At 30.5% G+C, this 10,651-nt stretch overlaps 1 protein-coding gene across 1 annotated transcript in view; it reads right to left on the bottom strand.

Moving 5' to 3' along the window:
* Window positions 1–1,650: 1,650 nt before the first annotated feature.
* LOC106478197 (checkpoint protein HUS1-like) overlaps window positions 1,651–10,651 on the bottom strand; it is a 31,692-nt gene continuing 22,691 nt past the window's right edge. The window contains exons 6-8 of the mRNA XM_022381758.1: window positions 8,524–8,623; window positions 3,871–3,996; window positions 1,651–2,684 (exon numbers count right to left, since the gene is read on the bottom strand). Coding sequence (XP_022237466.1) covers window positions 2,599–2,684; window positions 3,871–3,996; window positions 8,524–8,623 — 312 coding nt within the window. The 3' untranslated portion in view covers window positions 1,651–2,598. The remainder of the gene's footprint in view (window positions 2,685–3,870; window positions 3,997–8,523; window positions 8,624–10,651) is intronic.

Here is a 10,651-nt window from a genome sequence, read left to right as displayed (position 1 = left end):
AATTTCTGATTATAATTGAATACACATTCAAGTATTCCGATATGGCAGTATTTCAATGGTAACTTTTTGTTTTATGTTCGCCTGCGATGAAAATACAGAAATCACATACAAATTGTAGAATATTTATTAAAGCATAAACATGGATAATTGAAAAAAAAAATCTCAAACTGCTCTTAATTTTGATCTCGTCTAAATTTGTCTTTAAATTCGTAAACAGTATCATAAATATATTGTAAAACTTTATATTTTGACTTTCACATAGTATTCATGAAAAATGAGATATTAAAAAATAAACAACAGTATTTTACTTAATTTTCCTTGTTACCCGCTCAGTAAAAAAACAACAGTGTATTTCCTTAACTTTTCAAAATTACAAAAATTTGAATATACATACACAAGAAAGTCTGGCACCATTATTATATTGTTTACATTTCCTTGACATTTCAAATGTTTTTATTCTTATAGCGTCAACAACCGCGATCTTAAATTGAACAATCTATAACGTCTTCTTTTAACATTTTTCTTTCTAATGAACAGATTTTTATTGCCTTTTGTATGTGATGACGTATTGGGCATGGCCAGGTGGTTAGGGAGCTCGACTCGCAATCTGCGGGTTCGAATCCCAGTCCCACCAAACATGCCGTGGAAAGGCAATATGCTTTGTTTGTTTTGAATTTCGCGCAAAGCTACACGAGGGCTATCTCCACTAGCCGTCCCTAATTTAGCAGTGTAAGACTAGAGGGAAGGCAGCTAGTCATCACCACCCACTGCCAACTCTTGGGCTACTCTGTAACCACCGAATAGTGGGATTGACCGTCACATTATAACGCCCTTAACAAAAAATTATGAATTAGTAGAACTGCAGTCATAGCCAAACCTTTCAAGCTGTCTTTATAGTGATCAAATTTAAGAAGATATGGGAATTAACCCATTTGCTGCATTGTGCCATAGGGCCTGAGGCATGATGCCCGTTTGTATGTATAAGTTGTGCCATAAAAACTATGGCATATAATATTCTTCTTCCCCTTAGCCCTACACAGGTGTATTTTGCCTCTGCTGTGTATATGATGCCTTCCAGCAGCAAAATTGGCAGCACCAAAACCACACCATAACCGTTCTAATAAATATCTACAGTCTGGACAAGGATGTATATGTGTATGATTTCATTAGTTTGCAACTGAGGAAGTTACATTCAACTCTTCCACAGATGTGCAATGAAGAAATAACTTAAGTTAACAAATCATTGTTTCTGTCTAGTGGCACAAAATAATCCAGTAGATCTTTTTAAAATTCTATAAACAGATGTAGCATGTTATTACATTAAAATTGTAAACATAAGGTAATACACAGAATGAAATTTTTAGAGCCATGTTGTTTTTTGTTGTCAGTTAATCTCTAGACTGAGGAACTTGAAATTAGTTACTGAAAGCGTAACTGAAAACCTGCAAGTGAAATAAAAATATGAATACAAGAAAATCTAACAAAAAAATAAAAAAACCTTGATATGCCTGGATTGTAGTACACTTCTACTAAAACTGATGAAAATGGACAGGAACAAGTGAAAATGGAAACCCACACAGCCTAATAATGCAATTATTTCCAATACTTTTTCAAACTGACTACTATAAACTATGAATACAAAAATAATCATAAATTAGAAACTTGTTGTATGATTTTATTGGTTCACTGAAACTCTTGGTTACATTAAAAAAATACATATGTTAATTCATCATTTTAATTCTTTCTAAAATAAAACTTCCTCTGTAAATTACTGGTAAATGGTGTATTTCAGAAAAAATACCACATGAATTTGTCAATCATATAAAACCCACAATACATGACTATTTCTTGATCAAGGAAATCAGAAACTCTGGGATTATAATTTTTTTATTCCATTAAAATGACTAATTATGTTGGTTTAAAGCATTCCACATTAAGTAAGAAAATGAAAGGCTGAATACATAAAACCTTTGTAAAATCTATGCACAAATGATGTTTTGAGTAGTATTAACTGTACACAAAAGCTAAAATGTTTGAATGTTCTATATTTACAACTATTTTTATCTAATAATAAGCTTCTCTATTAAAACAACTTAAATAATTCAATTAACATAAATCTTGAAACCTCATCAACATGACAAACCCTTATTTAGTTCCACACTTAGTCACAAATTGGAAACCCTTGAAGCTTTCTATTACACAGACTTACAGAACAGGCAGTAAAAAATTTTCTTTAGTTCAGATATGCATTATTTTACATAATGTAAAGAAACAATATGCAGTGGAATAAATAATTAAGTAATTAATATTTAATCAAAATACACTTTCATGCAAATGATAATAAAAATAAGTATGTTGTGATTGATTCAGATGCAATATGGTAAGAAAATTCTATCACTTTCAGTATCTCTGGTAATCTAAGAAATGCAACACTAGAGATTACAGCACCAGTTCAATTTCTCCATTCCATAACCACAATATTTTATGATCTTTTCTCAGAGAAAAGTTTTAGAACAATGTTCTGTTTCTTGCCATCACAAAGAAACAAAACAGTACATTCTTTCAGCAATTCCTAAGTATACTTATGTAGGCTCGTTTTCACGATGCTATACATGGTAAGAAGTACTGCAATGAAAGATCATCATGAAGCAGAAAAAAATGAATCATCCTGTTGTGTACTATATCTGAAAAATTAAGAAAGTTTATTAACTACTTCATAATATGTGACAAAGCATAGTGAAAATGCATATTTATCAGGAAAACTACATTTTAGTTCAAACTAGTGAATTTTATGTATAATATAACTGTGGATATAAAATTTAAAGACAAAAAAGAATAACAAAAACGTTTCTCCACTCATAAGTTCAATATTGTAGCAAAAGTTAACTAAATTGTTCCTGAAGTAATATATTCCCATCCAGTGTAAGCTTCTAAGGAGTTCACAGGTTGAAGTTTCTACCTTTTTTTAACAAAAGTAATTGGTGAGGAAAAGTACAGATGGTAATGAGGTATCAGTTAAAAATTCAGTTAAAATAAATAATATTTAACTTGTATGTACTGCAACTACCTTCAGTTCTAAAAAAACATTTTTGGGTTCATAATTTTTTTTTGAAACATTTAATGTTTTAAACTGTTGAATTCTGATTTAAAATAACATCGTATTCATTCCATTTGAATAATAATAACACAAATAAATCAGCATAACAAAAAATTAAAATGACAATTAATTGTTATTTAACATAAGTGTTAATAAACATACTTTTTCAGGGCTATTTATTTATGCCCTTAATAAACAGTACTTACCACACCTCTGTTCATGAAGCAGAACTTCAACAAGAATTATTATTGGTCCAGATCAATACACAGTAACACTTTCCACATTGTTTACTCCAACTGTATTCATAATATTTGCTTGAATTATAATGAATATACATACTAACCCATTAACCCATGTTAACAGTTAACATTGAATAGCTGCCATAATTTTATAACGGATGAACTCTACAACTTTTTATGTTAATTTACGAATAAAATCAGCAACTACTTTATTTACACACTGTTTTTATTTCATTATTTTAAACAGTCAGAGGCATGCTATAAAGTGTCTATTTTGTACATAACTACTGAACAAAACATCATCTTAACAAACAAAGTGTAGTGAATTAAAACCAAGACTTTAAACAATAAATGTAAATACTGTATAATCCTCAAGGTACATTAATTTGTTAGGCTTTTGATGAAGATATATTTTAGAGGATTACAAATGAATATACAGTCCCTAGCCGTTTCTGAATGATAGGTGGCTGAATTTTAAATGACAAGGTATAAACTCTCCATAAAATCTACTTGCATGCTTGATTTAATACTTACTGCATATAACTCGAAGAGGATTTACTTGCTGACCAACTAAGAACTGACTAAGTTTGCGTATATCTACTCTTGCTTCCACCCAAGGTAGACAATCACTTGAATTGGACTGTGATTGAACATTCTTACCTGGAAAACAAAAATAGTTCATAAATAAAAATTTGTAATTCATGAAGTGAATCAATACCTTACCAAGGGATTTCTAGCTAGAAAATTTTTTTGGAAATAAATTTAGGACTATCTGGGTGAAAATTTAAGGATATTTATGAATATTTTAAAAAGTAAATCAGGGAAAATTAGGACAAATGTTCATTGCAGTACTGCCATTCATATAATAGCAATAAAGTGGATGTTATTAACAAACAACATTATTAAAATGTACTTACTACATCAAGAGCTATATCTTTCTTACCAGTAATGCAGGGAATTCATATCGTCCAATGCCTGGGACAAGAAATTTTACTGTCATACATTGGACAACTAGTTTTTTTCTTTCACATCATGTTTTATTGCTAGAAAAATATTGCTGGTAGATTTCTAAGGATCTATAGAAGTTCCTGAAAATTCTGAATAGTGGAATTCTAGCACATAAACACAAACATTTAAACCTACCTCTACACCTCAAGCCCAAACTACATACAAACATATACATAACCCTTTAATGCACAAACCCTTAGTTGCCCACACAGTAACAAACATATTCAAATTAGTGCAACTATTATTACATTGTTTTTTTCTACAGCTCTAGAACAGGCATAGACAAATCCTGGGCACCAGGTTGCCATGGAGACTAAAAATTTCATCATGGTGCATAGTATTTTCTCCCATTTTATTCGTGTGGAGGGCTGTGCTAAACATAACTTGAATCTGCAACAGTTCTGGACTCTTGGAAATCTGAAACTATTTTTGCATTCTTTGTGTCCAAAATCGAATTTTGTCTCTAGGATTTTAATGGCAGATTCAACATTTCATGTTTTTTCAGGAATGAAACACCGTGGTTGTACAACATGTTACTAACTTCATGCCATTTTGTTTTTCTTCTTTCTCTCAATTCAACTAATCAGTACACGCGTTTAGACTCGGATGAGTCCAAAGGCAGTTGGTTCAGGCAATACTATCAAGTGGTTGTTGATATCACGTGATCGTTAGCATGTACTCATGAAAGTAAATAAATATATATACTGGTGCCTTAATTGTCTGCACTTGTCCAGGGAAAGCAAAAAATTTTGGATAACAGAAACAATGGATAATCAAAGCACCAGTGTATCTCACTAATTAGTCCACTGATTAACCTAAATAACATTTTTCAATATACTAAAGTTTCTTCTTTTAAATTATAATCTCTTTACTGTCGTTTAATCACATTATTAGGAAAAATTACAAAAATCGTCCCAATCATAATCATAAAAGCCAAGTGTCGGTCAGTCAGTTGGTCACACTCAGAATTTTGTGAGTTACACGAGTCCAATTCCACTTTCTTTAATAGTACTTTCCTCTTTTGATTACTCATTCCTCTTTTAGTGGAATTTAATCACTAACATAAGCGTAAAGAGCTCCTACATGTCGGCACTTATTTTGCTACACACACGGAAGTGCATTTGTATTCTATCAGCACCTGTGAAAAATAAGTCAAACATTATTGCAAAAATCTATGCTTGGGAATTATTACAAAAAAGCTTTTGTTGAAACAGACTGAAGATACCAATTATCTGTATGGAAGAAAACTATGCATAATTAGGCGACACCCCAACACAACCTGAACATTCATCTGTGGACAGTGGACAACAACTGAAGTTGAGTGAAACCTTTAAGAAATCTTAATGTGTATTTTGTGTGTTTTTGTATACTATGTTTTTAATCACTAATGAAATAGTTAACCAAGCTACAAATATTTTGTATTCCTAGCTTCTGAGTTTATGGGTTGGCTCTTAAATCTGAAAATATTTGTCGAGGCCTGCTCTAGAAAGAATATATGACATAATAAGAATTACCAAAAGCTTCATATTGTTTTATAAACATTTAGTTTGTGGTTCTATTAATGTAAACCATGATTTCTTTATCAGTTTGTGCATGGAGTATTCTACATGTTGCACTGTAAAATCCTAATAACTAAATGTTAAAAACTATAAAATACGTGAATGAATATAGGTATGAGTAGATTAGATACAAAATGAGACATACATCATTCCCAAAAAACTTATCTGCCAATGGCAATGTGCTGGTTTTGTTCACTGTTAAATAAAATCAAAATCCTAAAAGTCATATTCTACTATTTTGTATGGTTTGTGGGGTGAGGAGGGTGCAAGTACATTTTTAAGAAGGACAAGAAGATTTTTCTAGCATTTTGCCCCCTGAACAAGAAATGTTTTTTCAAAATTTCCACAACTCTGGATGAAAATGCTTATAATGATGTCTTAACTTTTTATCTGGTGGTTTTCTAAAATTTTACTATAAAAAAAACATCAATTTTAACTAAACAATTTATAGCTCAATCTACATTCATGAAATCATATCTAATTTACTCCAGATATAAGTTGACACCTTTATCACCCTCACATCCTAAGATGACAAACTGGTTACATAATATTTTCTTAAATGTTAATAGTTTTTAGGGTTATTGTAAAATTTAAAGAATTTTAGATCTACTGGAAATAGTTACTATTATAACCCAACTTTCAAAATAAAAGTATGAAAACACTAGAAGTTCACAAGCACAATGTAAAGGAATTTTATCATGATCAACAATCAATATTTAAATATTATATATATAAAACAACCCACAAAATACTACAAGAACTACTATGATGCTTTCATTTTTAAACTTTTAATTTTATGCAAGCTATTTTTACCTTTATAAACAACCATACTTAAATTGAAAGGTATAATAGACAAGCAATAAAACAATCAAATCTACTATGACAAACTAATTATAGACCATTCTAAACATGCTAATAGTTATTTGTTCTTCTTCCTCTATGAAAAATTTATTTTGCCCAGAATATTATATTGTAACATTTATGCTGAAGAAGTTATGTGTATGTTTGAGAGAGAACATTAACCTCAGTTTAAAAGTAATGGTATTTGGTATTTTCAAACTCCAAGGCATCTTATTCACACATGGGTTAAATGACCAGGTACAGCCATCCCTAATTTTGAACTTTTATTCAGAGGAAAGGCACCAAAAGGACTGTCCAACTTTGAATTAGATAACAGACATGAACATCACTCTTATAACACACCTGTAGCTGAAATTTCAGTGTGTATTTGGTGACATCATGTCACAAAACTTGCAGGCCACCACAATAAACATTAAGTCAGACCCAGCTTCATACACAATAATCATGAAGTCTATATGTTTCAAAATTCATGCTTTTAACTTTTCAATTTTTTTATATATTTTGGTGTCAGACTTACTTTCAAATAAAACAAACATATATGTAATGGAAATAATTATGGAAGAAATACTCATATAAAGAGTAATTATAACTAGCTGGTGAATTTATTAATGGTAAAAAAGATTATCACAGAAAATACAAAAGAAAAGAGAATGAGCTTTATAATGTATCAGTATTTTGCATGCGCATCATTTCTTTACATAGAGCATTACACTTTGTTTCCATTCTCTCATATAGTTTATCAAAGTATGTTTGTGGAATACTGTTCCATATATCCTGTATTATTCCCCATCTTGCCCCATGAATTACATTCCTGTACATGTCATCAGTCAAGATTCCATCTATTTTGTGTACATCACCAACAATGTTGGCTGAGGTACAGCCTCATACCTGTAGTTATTCCCCACCATGTTTCACTGTAGATGTTGTACAAAAAACTATGGTACCATTTTCCTCTCTGCAAATAAAATAATTGTTGTTGATTGTTTCCAAAGAATTTGAAGTTGGATTCATATACAAAGAGGACAGTTTCCCGACTTTAATCATTCCACTGTTTGTGGTCCAATGCACTTTTCTCACCAGAGGTTTTCAAACAACTATACATCCCTTGAGATTACTTCCATGCTAAATGTATATCTTACTGTTCTTACAGCAGGCTATTGGCAAGTCCTAAGCTTGACTGCCATCTATCTATAAAAAACATACTTAAAAACACTTTTCGAGAGTTTGGGTTTTCTATCTAGACTACATTTACTAAAAATACCAGTTTCAATCAGTCTTGCATACATGTCCTGCTCAAACATGGAGTCTTGCTATAATTTATCAAATGGAGCGTTCATGACCAACCAAAACTTTGATTTCTAGACAAATACTACTACTGGACATAGTATGACTGTTTGTACTTTTATAGCACTTTCTGACTGATTGGATGACAATCATTTACAAACTATCAACATGTGGCTATACTCTGGTGTAGTTCATTTACACGTAATAAAGTAGTGACATTCCATTAATATTTGAATTTTTTTATCCTTTTTTCCCCCCTCACCATTTTCATAATTATTTCTAATATCACATACATACAGCCTACAAGAATAGTTGTAATGGTGCATAATTGAAATTTAAAAATATTTTCATTGTTTACAATAAAAATATATTAAGCTTTTTTTGTAATTCCAGTTTTTAAAAAATGTCATAAATAAAGTGATTTATACACTGATGTTCAGAATACAGAGATATATTTTAGAAAAAAGAAACCCACCTTCTACAGACATGTCCAAATCTTTAAAATAGGTTTTGACTGTGACCAAATCTGTTTCAACTGTCAGTGTCATTTCTCCTTCTCGACTAGCAGAAACAGTCTGCAATATTTAAAATGTTGTAGTCAGTTTTTCCTTGGTTTCAATAAATATTCCACAAAAGGACTGGATTTAACTTATGGAGATTGGCCCCAAAAGAAGTTATGGTGAATTGATGCTAGTTTGAAAGTAAATGTATTCACTCAAAAGTTATCAAGTTTTCTTGAATTTTTATAAAGCAAGTTAAGAATGACAGGTATATATTTTTTCACCACTGTTTGCACTATAATAGTGTGGCATTGTATCTTTACTGCTCTTGGATACCTACTTTACTTGAACCAAATTCAGTGTAAGAGACATTAGAAGTTCACGAGGACTTTAGACATTCAGCATTTTTGTCCTAAAATCCTCATTTACTTTATTTACATTTTTCTATACATAATACATCCAAAGGTACAGAAATGTATTTACTAGGGTTTTTCCACCAGATTGAAAAAACTTAGAATAGGAAAAACACATTTCTCTAAAAACATCTTTATTTATCTCAATTTCAATTTTTAAAAGTATGAAAAAATCAATCAAAAGTGTATGTGTGTGTGGATCATCCAGAAGGTTAAAGCTCAATAAATAGGATGGAATACTTTTGTAAATCTGTCTCTTTTTTTTTTAACAGAAGACTAGCCATTCTAAGGACTTGTATGACTTGACATACAGATGAATGAGACAGTTATACTTATAATGGCAAGACTTATGTTAAAAACAGATTCACAAAGTCGCTCAGCTAAAATAATGAGATTTTGGTTGACCCTAACACTTTGTTCTGTTTATACTTACAGAGACAAATGTTAAGACATCAAAGATAGTTATGAAAAAATTTGTTTTTTTCTATTCTGAGATTTTTGTCTACAAACTACTGAAAAAAATCCTACCAAATACATTTTTGCAGAATTTTGCTGGATTGCGTAAAGTAAATAAATTGAACTATAAGGAAAAAGTAATGTAATATCCAGACTCCACACAAATGTTTAATGTAGATAGACACCTCATACACTGAACTTGACTAAAATGAAGAGGATATCCAAGGGCATTACTGGGTACAGTGCCAACACTGGTGAAAAAAATATATGCCTGCCACTTTTAGCCCATTAAATAAAACTTAATGAAAACTTAGCAGCATGTGAATGAATACATGTACTTTAAAACTATGATAATTTCATAGCAATTGCTTTTGGGACAATCAGTTTCCACACTCACATAAAACTTAATGTTAGTCTTTTTTTCTATCTAAAAATGTGCTGTGTGTTTTCTCTAAATACCTAATAAATAATTCATTATAAAATTGTTTAAAGGAAACAAGCTATAAGAACTGCTACTATATCGAAATTAAAACTAGCAAATGTATTAATGTCAAATATCTATTTCAAAATCTCATTGAACTACTTTTCTTTACATTCACGCTACTTATGCCACATATATACCGCAACTGTATTTTATGACACTAAATAATAATAATGACACTAAAGTATTTTACTGATAAAAACTGCTACTTTAAGTAGGATAGTAACATTTTGAATTTGTAGACTATTTTTACAGCAAGGAAATTATAATTAGCTCTTATACAATACTGTTCTCTATAAGAGTACATATTTACATGTTTATTTGATGAACTTGGAACAAACAACATGAAAGAGTCCCTTAATGGATGTACAGACAATACTCATTAGAAAAGTATAGTTATTTAACCGTATAAACTAATTAATTTTTCTCATTTTTTTATCTTAGTTTCCAAGTTAATTCTGTTAAAAACTACAAGTTCTAGATAATTAATTTTATCAAACCTAAAAAAGAGAAAAGTTCAAACTCTTAAAGGCATCACAACAATTAATGAATTAAAACAGAATTTTTATACCGATTGAATATAAATTTCATCATGACTCAGAAATGTTTTAGTTAATCACTTTCACAAACAACTAATTAAAAAAATGAGAGAAAGAAAGTGTCCAACTATACTAAATATAAGCATACACAAAGTGTTATGATGGGGGTAGGACCCTTGAGGGATGATAAAGGAAGGCTCATATTTGATAGTTA

Source organism: Limulus polyphemus, unplaced genomic scaffold, assembly GCF_000517525.1.
Source record: "Limulus polyphemus unplaced genomic scaffold, Limulus_polyphemus-2.1.2 Scaffold188, whole genome shotgun sequence".
Lineage (NCBI taxonomy): Eukaryota > Metazoa > Arthropoda > Merostomata > Xiphosura > Limulidae > Limulus > Limulus polyphemus.
The sequence above is the reverse complement of the archived record's forward strand: the minus strand, read 5'-3'. Positions and strand labels throughout refer to the sequence as shown.